The sequence below is a fragment of the Gavia stellata genome, chromosome 8, assembly GCF_030936135.1.
Source record: "Gavia stellata isolate bGavSte3 chromosome 8, bGavSte3.hap2, whole genome shotgun sequence".
Classification (NCBI taxonomy): Eukaryota; Metazoa; Chordata; class Aves; order Gaviiformes; family Gaviidae; genus Gavia; species Gavia stellata.
Genome location: NC_082601.1, coordinates 21092788 through 21108912, shown reverse-complemented (window position 1 = coordinate 21108912; position 16125 = coordinate 21092788). Strand labels below are relative to the sequence as shown.

The 16125-nt window shown below is 36.4% G+C and overlaps 1 protein-coding gene across 2 annotated transcripts in view; it reads left to right on the top strand.

Annotated features, from left to right (window-relative positions):
• Positions 1-16125, top strand: part of COBLL1 (cordon-bleu WH2 repeat protein like 1) — a 53469-nt gene that overhangs the window by 24793 nt on the left and 12551 nt on the right. The window contains exons 5-9 of one of the 2 annotated variants that reach the window (XM_059820108.1): positions 808-846; positions 1749-1843; positions 1969-2208; positions 11050-11194; positions 11811-11879. In XM_059820108.1, coding sequence (XP_059676091.1) covers positions 808-846; positions 1749-1843; positions 1969-2208; positions 11050-11194; positions 11811-11879 — 588 coding nt within the window. The remainder of the gene's footprint in view (positions 1-807; positions 847-1748; positions 1844-1968; positions 2209-11049; positions 11195-11810; positions 11880-16125) is intronic. The other variant, XM_059820109.1, reaches the window with a different exon arrangement.

Here is a 16125-nt window from a genome sequence, read left to right as displayed (position 1 = left end):
TTGAAGAACAGGAGAATGATGGATTTGGAAAATAGGTCCTTTTTCCATGGGGAGAACAAAAATGAAATATCTTTTTCTTCACTGGAAAGCAACATATTTTTACTTGCCTGAACATGTTACTTAGACTACGTGTGCCCATAGTGCATTGTCTTGTTTGTTGTCTGGCTACTGCTTTCATCTACAGACTGGCAGAGCTGCTTTTTGCACAGTATGACGTGTGCTTCATTTGAATCAAGAGCCAAAAATCCTTAGGAGGCAATACAAGGGCATATACACTTTCTACAAGGCAGTGCCGTGCTAGGAAACATAGATAAACTTCAGTTCTCTTGATGCAAAGTAGTTCAGCATTTCAATCTTGCAGGCAACTTCAAAGCTCTGAATTTTCAGCTTTCTTTATAAAAGTAAATGGTGAGGTGTACCTTTACTTAATAGAATTTAAATTCTATTCTTATTTTATTCAGATTATATTTTAATTTTACGTTCTTTGTTTCCAAGTTTGGACTGCCTGACAATCCAAAACTTACAGAGCAAATTCTATATACTAGTTTTCCTCTCTCCTTCAGAAGTATAAGTGGACCCTCTCTTCTTATTTACAAAATGCCAGTCTGTGTTACATGTCTTCAGGTCAAGTTCTTTACTACCTAATGCTATAAGCCATTTAAGAGACACGTCCTTTTACTGCAGGCAAGCACCCAGTTACTTTTTCCATATGTTCAAGATTCAGCTTGGCTTTCTGTGTTCGTAACTTATAACTGCATCCTTGATTCAGATTCACATTTTCTGTCTTTTCTTTTTGTCTTTCTGTAGCCACATCATCAGTTGAGTTAAATTTACCGTCTTTGCAAGGTATGATTTACCGAAATAGGCGGTGAAACTGTAGCGCTTAAGTGACATTAGCATTCGCTCTTATATAACAGGTGCTGAACTGTGACATGAGTAATTATCTCTGTCCTATCATAAATGCATATTTAAAAAGATAATATAGATGTGGATATGCCCAGCTATAGATAAAGTATTTCTGTATAGTTTTACCCTAGATCGATTGGTTAAATTTACAGTCATGTTTATATTGATACTTGTACCAAGAGCCCATAGTAGCCTTGCTGACTTCTGTTGCTTATTGCATTTGCATTTGCATTCAATATGATTTCTTTAAGAAAGTCAAATCTAGTAAAACTTAAAAGGAGACAACCTTTAGATTTACAATTTGTTTGCATGAATAAGATGATGTAAGGAGGATAAATTCTGCAAGATACCAGAATGGACTTGACTATCTTTACTATGACTGCCATGCGGTCACTTGTGCAGCACCTATCAGGTGTTTCAGTGATCTTTCTCCATAGTCATACCATGTGCAGGCTTGTGCCTGACTTGTCCCACTTCACACTTTGCCATGAATTTAAACTGTTAGGAATTTAGAGCTGGAGAGGCTGATCCTCTTTTTCCCTTCTTACAGCCTTTGTGATATGAATCATAACATATGACAAGTGGGATGGGCTGGGTTAAGTGCTAGGGGTCTTAATAGCAGCTGAAACCCATCTATTCCAAGTTCTGAGAAAGACAGGAAGAACATGGATGGTAGGAAACGTGTTCATTTTTCAGCGTGTAGAAAAACTATTAATATAGGTGATTTACGATGTGTTTTTTATATCTTTCCAGGAGGCTTATGACAGACAGTGAAATATTAAGAATGCAGGAGAAATAATCTGTGCAATAAATAATATGAGAACTATTGTTTTCTATTTTAGACTCCTACCAATCTGAAAACATAGATGTTCTGAAGGAGAAAGAAAACAAAGGATTTTTCAGCTTTTTTCAACGAAGCAAGAAGAAAAGAGAACAAGTAAGATGTAACTTTGTATAGGCAAAACTTCTAGAAACATAGTCATATTGAGCAATCAATAGTGTTGGTTGTTTTCCAGAAAGTATAAGTAACTTGGATTTTTTTTCTTCCCCTGGCACCCCAAGGCTGCCAGTGCCCCAGCAACTCCATTGATGAGCAAGTCAAGGCCAACATTTATCACAAGATCTAACACTGTTAGCAAGCAGTATGATTCAAACACTCTGCCATCTGAAATGCCGAAGAAACGGAGAGCTCCTTTACCGCCTATGCCAAATTCTCAGAGTGCTCCCCAGGAACTTGCACAAGCCCAAGTCAGACTGGCATCTGATATTGTGAAATCTAATAGCCTTGATAGGAATGAACAGGTTAGTTACATTTGCTTCACCTCTCTTAAATCAGGAAGTTTAGACATGATAATCCTGATAACCCTGTTACTATCTGCTGAGGCTTGAAACACATGGGAAATACAAGTGTAGTACTTGCTTTTAAAAATTTTCGTTTGAAAATAACTACAGAAGTTGAAAGATGCGTTCCTTTTAAACTTTATATCCTGTATCCAAAGTAGCTGCTGTATTTTGAAAAGGCAAACCCAACTTCTTTTATATAAGTTGGTATTGGGAGCACCTTTTTGTTCTTTTCGATGAATAGTTTATATATTTAAATGTGAGAACGTTGTCTCAGTTTATCATATTTATTAACTGATGTTTTGATATTTCCAGTCATTTTTAATGTTTTAGTTACATGTGATAAAGAGTAGTTTGTTCTTTACAATACATTACTAGAAAAAGGTGGAAATCTTGGGAAGTAGTGTTAACATTCTTGTGCTCCCAGCAAGTTAAAATTAGGTTTTATTTTAATCAAATAGAGATGTATTTAATTGAAGCTATGAGATGTGGGCTGCATATTTAAGTAACCTATATATGCCATGCAATGCAGAAAGTCTGCCAACAGAATTTGGGAGAATTGATGCATTAAGTATTATCCTGGTATTGCACATATTGTCAATTGTGAATTCCAATTAAAGATCAAGGCTAAAATCGTCATTACAAATATTTTTTCATATATCATACTTTTCTTTGAATGTAGTATCTAAAGGTGGTCTTTAATAGATCAGGTTATTTGCATGCTAAAAAAATAAAAAGCAGAACTAAATGAAATACAGGTCTGAGGGATTAATTTTATGTTAGACTCAGAGATAAGAAATTTCAAACTGTGACTTCCTTTATCTTTATACAATGATTTACTCTTTCATTGATGCACAGAACCACAAGAGAGCACTGTTTAACAGAAGTTCTGAATTTTTGTATTGTGTCCTTCTAAAAAGCTTTATCACTTGAAGAAGACAAAGGTTTCCTTCTGTATTTTAATAAAAGGAACTTGGGGGGGGAGGGGGAATAATGATCTTTTTTTACCTCATCATGTTTGTCTTTTAATTGAATTCAAATTTTTTGAAAATAATTTATTAATGTCAACATGCTTTAAATCATTAATATCCTATTATGTCTAACAGTAATGTATGACTGCTGGGCTAGGATCTGCCACTCAACAAAATTGCTTAGATTTATTATTTTGTACTGACATTTCTTATTCATCTAAAATGATTTGACTGAAGTTGAATAGCTCACAAAGAAAGAAGTCCAGATTAAGTTATGGTTTTGTGTGTATTTTCTGTTTTGTACTACTTTGTGCAGCTCCCTTAGAACTTAGAAGCCTTTGGCATGTCTTTTTAAGATGACTTATGTTTCATTCTGATTTGATTGTATAGTGATTTATCAGATAATACAGAGCTTGGGACTTAAATGTGGACAAATATTTTCTCTGTGCTTTGAATTTTATTAATGAATGTAAAATACTTTGTCGTCTTGATATCTACTTTCCAATAAATATCATCTAATGAATGAATTTGGACTGCATAGTACATATTGCTGAACTTGATCAGGAGACTCTTAGGAGGGATCCTATGAGAGACTTCCTTGAAGGATAAAGCTGCTCCTTGGAAGAGTGCTGAGATATTTTCAGAGACAGCCTTCTTGTAGCACAAGAGTGGTCCATTCGCCTAAGTGGGAAAAGGAGTAGGCATAAAAATAAACAGTCCCATTTAAATGTGCTACTGAGAGAGCTCAAGTGCAAAAATAAGCATGTGAGGGATGGAAAGGGGACAGAGCAATTCCCAAAAAGAAATACAGAGATACTTCTTAGACATGCAGAGATGCAGTTAGGAATGCAAAGGCAAGCCTGGAGCTCGAAGCAGCAGATGTCATCAAGAATAACAAGAAAGGCTTTTGTAAGTTAGTGGTAAGCAGAAGTCCAAGGACGAAGGATGAGGTTATCTACCTTTATTTTAGCAAGGTGTTTGTCTCAGTCTACCAGAACATTTTTTTGTTGAAAAGCTAGTAGGGTATGGACTAGGCAGATGAACCGCAAGGTAGGACAAAAACTGACTAAGCAGTTCAAATGGTGGTGGTTAATGGCTCAAAGTCAGACTGGTTGTCAGGTGGAGTTTCTGAGGAGTTGGAAGTATGGCCAATACTGTTAAATATCTTTATAAACAACCTAGATGATGGAATTGAATGCACCCTCAACAAACTTGAAGTTGACACTAAACTGGGTGGAGAGGTAAATACACCAGAAGAGCCACCATTTAGGGAGACAGTGACGAGCTGGAACTGCATGAGGCTTAAAAAAGATGCATGTGAAATTCTCTATCTAGAATGGAGTAATCCCAAGCACCAATACAGGCTGGGGTCTGGCTATATGATCCATCTTGAATCCAGTGTACTTAATACTTTTTAGGTCACACCTGTACTACTATGTCCAGATTTGGTTCCTGCAGCTCAAGATAGAGATTAAAAACAGCCCAGTGGAGGGCCACCATGATGTTTAAAGGTTGGAGAACATAAATGTTCTAGCGAAAAGAAGGCTCAGATGGGATCTAATCTCATTCTTCTGATACCTAGACAGTGTTACAGGGAAAGTAGAGTTATACTCTTCACAAGGATGCATGGTGACAGGGTGAGGACCAACTGACACTAGTTGCTTCAGAGGAAATTCCATTCAGATACACGAAGAAAACTGATCACTGCAAGAACAATTAAATATTGGAATAGGTCACTCAAGAGACTTGGTAGAAGTTCCTCATGGGAAATATTCAAGCTCTGTCTTGATAGGCTCCTGCAATAACCTAATCTAAGATCTTGTGCTCAACAGAAGGTTAGACCAAATGATCTCCAAAGGTCCCCTCCAGCTTAGACTTTTCTGTTTCACATGGGTGAATCAGACTCTTGATTTTCAAAACTGTATGTACATGATTAGGAGAACAGAAAAAATATAATAGGGCTTCATCACCAACAGAAACCAACAAATACTTGGTTTTGCTGTGAGGTCAAGCACTGCTTGAGTAATGCTGGCAAGGGGAAGATCTGGAAGCTTGTTTCTCAGAGCTTCCACTGAAGTCTCTAAAATAAACAAAAAGGTTATCTCCAGCTGTTGAGACTTCTGGTTTCACTAAATGTAAAATAAAGGACAGTCCCCTCAAAAATATAAGGTGTTAGGCAAGGGACAATGTAAAATAATTTTATTTAAAGAATGTCATTTACATGATTTGCAACTTTATAAATGAAATTGGGCACTATTTAAATACATAGTAAGAATCAGTCTTTATTCCAAGATTTGACATCCTAAATACAGAATTTGAAATGAAACATATAAGCATTGTAGAATAAAGTCAGTTTTGATGGTTGCACAGCATTTCATCATCTGTATCATGTGCATTAATGTTTTCTCAACCCAAAGTGACTAATTTAGACTCATTTAATCCAAGTCAGTTCTTAGTAGCAAAGCAAGTACAATGGTCACATTAGACCACAATTATTTCATAATTAACAATACAAGAATTAACAATATAAGAATTTAATAAATAACAATATAAGAATTTGGTCTCTCATATTCTCCACTGTTGAAAATGTGCGTCCTGCTGGTAGGATTTAAAGTCTCTTTCAGGTTGCTCACCAGGCCGATTGGAGTGTTTGCTGGGCTATTTAGTATGTCTGGGAGTTTCACTGTTACTGCAGTTAAGTTAATTTACAAAACTTAGGATATACTTTATTTTTATTAAGGATTACTTTTTATCTGCTTTTGCCTTACAAGAAGCATTTCCTTGCAAATCATACTGCTTTTAAGAATGCCTAAGTTCTGGAGCCTGCCCTTCTGTTTATTTGGCAGACTGGATACATACTTTATTTCTTCTATGGACCAGGATGACCTCCTGCATGTGCCTTATTATGGACAAATCTCTTTTGTAACATCCACAAGGAAGACAAAGTGAAATGTCAGTTTTGCCTGGATAAACTGTTTGCCTGGTTTTGATAGAAACATGCCAAAGTAGTAACATCAGACAACAGTGAAATGAGCCAACTTTAAGGGAACAGTGTTCTCACTGTTGCCTTTCTTCAAATTCACAGTGTATTGTAGTCCAATTTCTCACAGTATGAAAAAGGGTTTTAATGTTTACCTCCTACAGCTTCTCCATTTCTTTTCCCTTAAAAAAGAAACTGCTTTCTCTTTATATGAGCAGTTACATTCTGGTATGAGGGCTGGAATTTTTTTCTGCCTCAATCTCAGAGTGATTATAGAATTAGTTTTTGGAGATATGTTCCTATTTTTAAGGGAGAAATTAGTACAATGGATGTAAGGGTAGCTTTTACAAGTTATTACGTAGCACGATTTGCTCATTCTGTATGAGACTCAGAAGATGACTAGTAAGCTTAAATAGTTAATGTTTGTCCAGCAAATTTCTATGTTAAATCAGATTGGAAATGAGCATGTTAGTCTCTAATATTGAAAGCCCTCACTTATTTGTCAGTTCTAATTTTGGGCAAGATAGCTCTTGCCAGAAGTATGTTTAGAACTAGCAAGTTCAAATACACTTGCAAGTAAAGAGGATTCTCAAGGTTTTTTGCAGAGTGCTGTTGTATAATGCAGTATGTGTATCTTCACAGTTTTCATAAAAGTCGATGCAATTTTCTAGTAATAACATTTCTTTAAAAGAGAATTTCTTTTAAAAGAAAAGCATTTTATTAAGTCCAAAATGCTATTTCTGACTTTTTCTTCCTAATGCTTTATTTACAAAAATTAGACTGTGATATCTTCATTTTATCCCATGAATGTTTGTCTCCTTACACTGTTTTCAGTTATTGTAAAGGTGTATACGTAAACTATGCTTGGGTAGGTACAATTAAGTGGATATTTTTAGTCAAAACATTTACAGTTTTAAATGATGGGTAGAATTTCTCAACTGTAGAAATATAGCTTGCTTTTATTTACACAACCCTAACTCCTAAAGAAATTGAAATCTCCAGTCTACCCCTTAGAAAAGAAAGGGAAGGAGAAAATGGGAGAATGCGGGAAGGGTGGGAAGCAACTAAACCATAAAGTATTTCTGAAAAGATTTATTAGCCATTGTCAGGGAACAGCTTAATTAAGATTTCTGGGAGGGATGAGTTCTATGCTTAAGAAGTTACACCAGAAGCTCAATTGCCTGAAACTTGATGGTCAGCCCTTCAAAGGAGAAGTTGGGCAATGATGTAGCAAGGACTATGAACATCAGGGAGGTCTTGAATAGAGACAGTGTTACCTGGGAGAAGACAATGCTCAGGACTACCTGTTTGCTTTTGCTGAAGATTGCATGAAGCTCATTTGATATGATTCTGGTATCATTCAGAATTGGTGGCGAACATTGCATGCATCTACTTTTCAGTATACTACATGCACAACCTTGTCCCCTTACTGTATTTACTTCCATACCAGCAAGTACGTAGATAAATCATAGGAGAGAATGGTAATATCAGGTGTTTGGACAGAATAACACCAGCTGAGTTTATCCAAATACGTTCTGTATGTCCTTTCTTTCCAATAGGTCACAGGTGTATTACTTCCTCTGTAGTACTTTGGCTAAGTGTAAGTATTTTGGGAGGCTTAAGTCATGTAATAGTAATTGAGTGCATTAATCCTTTTAAGAGCAAATACAATTCTTTTTCCTGTTACTCTTTGGACATACATTTGTCTGCATACATGTACAAAGGGAAGAAAGAAATACTAGCAATACGGCTAGCAGTGTGCTTTGATATCCTAGTTGCCTGTATATCGTCTGTTAAACCTAATTACCTATGGAGCAAAAGAGGTGGGTACTGGTGGTATGAAAATGTGTATATAGTGACCCTTGGTGTGAGGTATGCTTTCCAGCACACTGAAATGCTCTGCTACCACTATGTTCTTTCCCAAGTGCTTTTTTTGCCTTCCATTCCAGCTGCAAAATTACTGTGGCTTAATTACCTTTCCTTCACTTTTTGAAATGATAAGAAGGGTCAGGCACCATGTGTGCCACTGCTTACAAAGGCTGGAAATTTGGAAGCACTGGCCTCTACAAGTGTCTGCTTGGGGTGGTGTGGGATTTGGTGCCAAATTTGTCTGTACGCATTTGGGGCTAAAAAGCTTCATATCCACCCTTGCTTGTTCCAGGATGAGGAGGGTGTCCAGTGTTAGAATTGGAACTCCTGCATATCTTCTGGAAGTTATGACAGAGTTCACTGGTGTTTCTGCACAAGCACGGTTAATTACTTTAGTGATTCTAACACGATTTTTAATTTAAGTGTAACTGATAAAGCACTGGTTATCATTGGCAGTTGGTATGACACATGAACACCCAGATGTATATTCTAAAACTTTGTCAGATACGTCTTAATAACATTATTTTATTTTTTTTCCCATCTGTTTAAAGTACTATTTTCACATTACAGCCTTTGTTAGGATTTGAAAGCTCTTAATATTCATATGTTGAATAATTCCTGAGAAAATCTGTTCAACACTTGAACCTTAACTGGAACATTTAGTACTTTCTCGAAATCTCTCTTTGCAAATCGTTTGTTTCTTTGGATACAAAGGGCAGTAGAAAGGCTTATAAAAATCTTCTAGTAGCATTTGTGCTCTTATGCTGAGAACATTATTTCCCCCCTACACACATACTCTTTCGGTGCAGGAGGGAACTCTGGTGACATCTGTTTAGCTGAGCGAGTATGCGCAGAACTCTGTGCCAGCCAAGTCAGCTGAGGGAGCCTGTGTGAAGCAGATGAGGGTGCAGACCTTTGAACAGAGAAACAGTGTCTTTGTGCAGAACAGAGGGGCTGCAGCTACCAAAGAGGAGGAAAACAGAACCGCCCAACAGCAAGGAGGAAAATGATTTAACAGTAAAAAAAGCCTCATTTGGGGAAATAATACTATATTTCACATCCCTTCCTGCATAAATTCAGATACTGAGTACTATTAATTCATTCATTCATTTTTCTTGTGGAACTATTTGGGAATAAGAAACTATAAAAGTGTAAAGTGATTTTTGTTGTGTGATGTTTTGGTCTAGAAACTGACTTGTTTAAAAACTATTCAAGCATGCAAGTATTTTTAATTAGGAGTGGACTGCTATGTCCATATCCTCTGCTGTTCTTAAAAGAACATTTCAACTTGTGCTTTGTTTTTTCTGCTTAAAACCCTGAGTCCTGCTTTGCTGTAAAAGGTTTGAGTTGCTTGCTTTGGCATTAAAGTGATAGGTAGAAGAATTGCGTGAACATTTTGGACAGTGTTGCTCCTTACAGTGCAGTAAAGTATCTAAGGGATCCGTCATGCCTGACACTGAGGTGGGACAAAACAGATGACTGAGTATGCCCAGGGTAGCTCAGAGGATGGTTTTCACTGTCCCAGTTCATTCATTTAGGTATTCTATTGAGATCTAATGGGAGCTGTCATACACTGCTTCACAGACATCTTGAGGCACTATCTTTTCTCTTGTGAGTGATTTTCTTTATAGTTTTGATTGTGTACAACCAAATGCTGTAGCTTTTGGTCTTTAATATCCCCCTTAATGTGTATTTGTATATGTGTATTGGATGTGTGTTTGTTCAGTGGTAGCTTTATAAATGATAAGCATCTTATTCCATGGATATTGACACGGTCAACAGTTCTGTTGTCAGTGATGTTTTTGAAAGGATCATCAGTGAAATAAAAATTTGTAGGTGTATTTATGCCATCTCTGTTCCTCGATATTCTGGTTTGTGAAGTAGGCTGGTTAACTGAAGCACAGAGAAGTTCTTTCAAGATGACCCCACATCCAGTTGCTGTGTGGATCCTTCTAGCAAGAAATGAATGTCTCTGCTGGATTTTATTATATTGTCGAGTAGACAAGCGATAGGGATCAGAATTACTACAGAAATAGGCAGCTCTGTCTAATGCCAAAATACACTGCTTTTTTGCTGGGATCCTGAATGTTATCATTCTGATAGATGTGGAAATACAAGGTTTCTTCAGCATAAGGCAAACTACAGTTAAGAGTGGCAGACAAACTTACAGCCACTGTCTTTTTAAGACACAGAATGTATTTTAAAAACAATTTAAAATGCAATTGAACTGCTATATCATAAAACTATGAAGTCTTCAGTAGGTAGCCTTTGTCCATTTTTTAACAGGTTTGATTGTTTGTGAATTAAGAAAATTGTCTTTTGCTGCAATAATGAGGACATTATTGCAATTTAACATGGGTAGGTATTATAATCATTGCTATTATAACTTACTATAATTTAACTTCAGTAAGTATTATGATTATCTTGGAAAGTACAACTATCTTATAAGTTTCGAAAGCTGGCATTCAAAAATGTCTATAAAAGTTCAGGTATTTCAAGTAGAGAAACAAAATCCTAATAATTATGTACGCAGCCCAATTAGGACTGCTGTTGAAGGAATGGAGAAGGAAATGTTGTGTCATGTCATTGCAGTGGGATGTAGTTGAAGTTTCTTTCAACAATGTTTTTTAGCTACTTTTAGAAAATAATTGTTTGGGGTTTGTAGAACAGCCTTCAGGCGTAAAAGAATTCAAATTCTTTGTTATACTATATGTAACAACTGGGTTGTTTTTTTCTTTTCTTTTTTTTTTTTTTTTATTGCGGTATCTTGTACCTCTGTGAATATATTCAATTACTCTAGAAAATCTTTTTTTTGGAAAACTACTCCTCGGAGGAATTAAGATGAGAAACATAGTAATAGGTATATGCTCTCTCTTTCCCAAACGTGTATTATAAATACTTTTGGAGAATAATTACTAGAGCTATTTTGCTGTTTTTCTTTGATTGCTAATAATCTTCTTCCTCCCCTGTCTCCCTTCTTAGGCCCCTCCGGCATTAGTACGGAAAGGTTCTCTGCCGCTCAGTGACACTGCTTCCGTGAACTCCTCTCTACGGAGGATGAAGCGCAAAGCACCCTCACCACCCTCTAGAGTACCAGAAGATCAAAGTGAAAGCAGTAACGAGACTGGTAATCTTTTTATGCTGTTTAATTGGGAGGCAACAGAAAGTATGGCAATTTGGCTAAACATTAAAGAAATACCACCTTATGAGATAAGAACTTCAAGTGAAAATAGGAGTGCCAAACATCTTCAGATTGTAAGGAGCAATAATACAACTTTATGAGATTGGCTTATGTAGTGTGAGAAAGTAGGTAGGTTTTAGGGCATACAGATCAGAAAAAAGCAGAAAATACCAAATTAATTATAGTCAGGTTAACTATAGCAATTGTGTTTGTGTTAATCAGATGGACAGCCTGGGGTGGGGAGAAAAGATTAGCTTCTCTGGGTCAGAGAAGGTTTAATAGGAAATGGACTGAGATGAAGAATTTTAGGGAAAGTTTTGTATTGTTCTTTTGTAATTCTTCTGTTTGAACAAAAATTCAATTCTCTTTGGTTCAAAAATACATCGGAGTTGAGATTAAAATATCTGGGAAATGTGACAACAATCACTGTTTGCTTAAGAAAAGGTGCATTTCTTGAAGAACTCTGCAGTCTGTAAGATCACAGTTTAACATTTTGTCTAGAACTTTTGTTGGTGCAGAAATTGAGAGGCAATAAAAAAGCTTGTTGCTTGACTTTTTGCAGTAACAGAGTCAACAGAATCGGCCCCTACTAAAGTGGAAGAAAGAACCAGCGAAATGCAGTCTGAAACAGGTTGGTTCTTTTTCCAAATGCATTGATAAAATCTACTTCATAGCAAGCTATGATAATTCATAGTAATAAATTACTGTACTATAGATGTGTCCTAAGCATGGAACTAATTTTAACGCTTCAGATCAATTAACTTTTCCTTTGAAGTACAAATACGGCTTTCTAAAATAAAGATGTTTTACCTTTACTGTCTACAGAAACACATGCAATATATTTTCTATTGGTCTCTGTACTTTACATTTAATAAACTAAACATTATCCCTGTTTTCCCTCCTTCCCCACAAGTTGTAGACAAGAACAAGCCAGAACTTCTGTGATTTCTATATACAAGCCTTTCAAAAGCTAAAGCCCAGTCTTGTTTTCAGAACCCCTCCTTGTGCTGCCCTTGACCTGCATAACCTAGGTATAGGAGCAAATCTGTGCCTGCCTTTTGGTTTGCATCTGAACAGCCTTGGAAAACATAAGTTGTAAATATAAACTGTATGCATAAATAGTTGTTTATACATTAAATTAAATAATTTGTTGAATGCTATGGTAAAAATGTGATGTGTAAAAGTATAGCTGTTAAAAATACAGTTTTTAGCTGCTGAACATAGTACTTTTTTAATTTATGCAGTTTGTACTGTTAAGTACTGTTGATTGTAAGCATCAGACTGTAGGGTTCAGAAACAAGATATGGCATCTAGGAGTCTTCTAAAATTTTAAAAGCTTTTAGAATAATCAGTGCCAGTGCAGTCTGGAAAAATCACTCTTCAATGTATTTCACTAAGAATGAAATATATAAACACTAAGTATGTGCAGTGCCGCTGGTATTATATGAGGCTAAACACTCAGTTTCTGTGCTAGATGACAGGAACTCTCAAGTAATTTTTCAGCTATTTTATTTGGGACGCCAATCAAATTGGTTGCAGTGGTGAAACACAAATGTACCACAACAAGAGTTGAAAAAGTCACCTGCCATTCCAGGTCTCTGGCAAAGGTTGGGGGGAAAAAAAAAAAAAGTTCAGTAATCAGTAAATTTGGGCTTGGTTTGTGTTTAGGGCAATTTATTTAAATTGTCAGAAAAAATAGAAATAATATGTAACTTAATAAATAGGAAGTATGAACCTATAGTGTGCACTCTGAGGTTGAAGATGTAATGAAGCTGTAACCTTTCCTTTTCCTAGTTGTTGTAGCAGATGAAGGAGGGTAGTCACTTCTAAGTGAATGGCTCTTAATGATGTTTATTAGTACTTAATTTTCTGTGTTGAAAACTGTGTTTATCTACATGTGATGGGTCTAAGATGATGAGCAAAGTTATCATACTGTGATTTGAAAATTAAGGTTTTTTTTGTTTTCTTGAGCTTATTTCTATCTTAAGATTGTCGATCCGTGCTAGAATTTCTGCATTTCCCATCACTGTAATGTCTGACTGCTGCATAGATAAACAGCCCTGAACTTCATAGAAATAGCTTGTTTCTTTTCCATAGATTTAGGAACCTCTGCTTGAGGCATTTGAGTTTTATAATTGAATGTTTTAATTTAAGCTGTAGTGGAAAGAAATATAAAAATGTAATCATCTTCACTGCGCTTAGAACAGTCTGTGTTGAGCCTTAGTATTTACTTCTGCAGTTAGTGACAGTCTTCATTCTCTAGTTCTGCTGATGATGTCTTCATGCAGTGTCCTTTCCTGAAGACTTAATGCAATCCATTTTTTTAAATGTAGAGACAAGTCACATAGCACAGCTGCGTTGCCTTTTTTTTCTTATGGGATACTGCTGCTCTCTGGTGGCATCTCTGAAACTGTCCTGAGGCCTATTTATAAAGGGTCTTTTTAGCAAAGCCCATCATGCTGTGAGAATTAAGATTCACCTGCAGCAAAATAATGGCAGTACACCTGTCCTATTCCTAGTCTGAAAATTATGCAGATTTGGGTATTGTTTTAAATAGAGAAAATAGTTCAGTATCTCTTTAATTGGTAAGTTGGACATAATTTTAATTTTACATAAACTCAGTAGTTGCTTCCATTTGGATTAATACTGCTTTGATTGTCAGGCTTATGCAAGCATTCTGAGTTTTTGTTCAGCTGTGACTAGCATTCCCAAAGGAGTTCTGTTATGCATTGCTACTTCTGCAAATATAGTGTTACCTTCTGTCCTATAATGAACTGTTGCAAATGTTCAATAAATGTTATTTGGTGTTTAAGTAGTGCATAGCTGATAGACATGTGTACATCAAGTGGAACTATGCTATATAATTTGGAATAGGCAACATTTCTGTGTGAAATTACAGTTTTCCCATGGTGTAAAAACAGACTATACCTTGACAAAAGTAGTTTGAAGGCGTACATCTACTAGAATAAACATTTAGAGAGAATTAATTTAAACATTTGGGATTATAAACAACAATTTTTTTCTCAATTATGATTTTCGTTCCCCTTCCCAAAGCTTAATTAATGCTCAGTCTTTTTTTCTAGGGAAGAGCGTAAAACGGTGTTTAAAAAAAAATAATTAAAAAATTGCAGATTTTTAAATAATTTCTCATCAAACAAATTGCTTGATATGATCTTCTTGGTTACAGTATCTCTTAAGAACCTTTTTAAGGACTATAGAGCCAAGAGCAAAAACACTGGCCAATTTGCATGATGTAGTCAGGCTTTCCGGCTTTGGTGCTTACAAGCATAACGGCTCACAGAACAGTGTCAGCCCATTCTCTGTTGTGCAAAGAATGTTCTTACTGACTTAAAGGAGACTTGCAGTTGGTATGTCAGTCATCATATCAGGGAAGTCTTCACAACATCATCCTGTAGGTTTTAACAATGTTCGCTTAGGGCTAATTAAAACTCAATGACTAATGTTCTTAGAGAAGAAATTACACATGGACAAAAATACAACTTATATAATATATTTACTTACATATAGAGTATATAAGCAATAAGACAACAGTATTTAGCCATTATTGCCATAAGTACTTCCTAGCGATTTGTTGCATATAAAAACTCTAAACTGAGGGTTTGGAAATAAGTCATAAATCAGAACTGTTCCTCTGGGGAGTTAATTGCATGACGTAAGTGAAGGATGGCTGTTAAATGTTGTTTATGTATCAAATGCATTCAGACTTTATTCTGCTGCAGCAGTGGTGGCCCAGGTCTGGAATGAGATCTAGTAACAGACAAAAAAACGTTGAAATTAACTCTAAGCAAGGCTGATACTACGCTGACAAATGAAGTAGAGCACTTTGGAAAGAATGTGAGGGTTGTTTTTGTTTGGTATTACACATTTGTAGGACAGGTTAGTCCACTCCAAAGCTTGGAAGCGTTCCTAGCACAGCAAAGGACAGACTTTCATGTAGCAGGAATGTCAGCAATGTCTTCTACCAACCCAAGCTAAGTTTCCATCCCATCAGTATAGATGCAGCTCAGCCTTTATTATATTTCTCTCCAGAGGAAAAGCGACAGAGATGACAGCAGTGGCTGGGCGTGAAGCCATAGCAACTCCAGAATGCTTCCATTTGTCTTGTCAGAAGTCCTGGCTGTGCTTTGTTGTATAATTCAGGTTTCCACAGAGTATTTAGACTGAAGGTCTTAGTCTTTGTTCCTGTGGCTGTTGATGGCTCAGGCCCATGGTGGCATAATAGTTCTCATCGGTGAAGGAGACAAGGTTCTTGAAAGCTGGTTATGGGTTATGGAGTAGTCTCAGCAGGTTTGATGTTTGCCCACATTCTGTTATGCTTTATTTTGTGCCTTGTGACATATGTATTTATCTTTGCACACGCAAAATCATACTGCTGTCACTAAAATAATCTCCCAAAGTATTAGGCTGTTGGCATGACTTTCCCTAGATGGAGGTGAAAGGTTTTTTGGTGTGGGTGTGGGGGGGGGGGTGTGTGTGTGTGGTGGTGGTGATGGTGGGTGGTGGCATATTGGTATATACCTGTGCTTAAATCCCATGGAAGGAGCTCACCTGCACCACTTTGCAGTCTTGCCCCTCTTTCCCTGGGGATCTAAATCACCTCTGCATTCAGCGCTATGGCACATGTTGATCACATTACTTAACGTGTAACTACAAAGTGTTATTACAGAAGTGCAATACAAAAAATTAGAATTAAATAGTAAAAAAAACCCCTACTTTTTGTAGTTGCTCTGTAACTGTGAATGAGTAACTTTGGTATTACTGAACTCTTAACTAATGATCCTATTGGAAAAATCAAAGTTTCTGTTTTGTACTGAGATTTTCTGCAATTTACACAGTCCCCTGTTATGTTTCTGTAA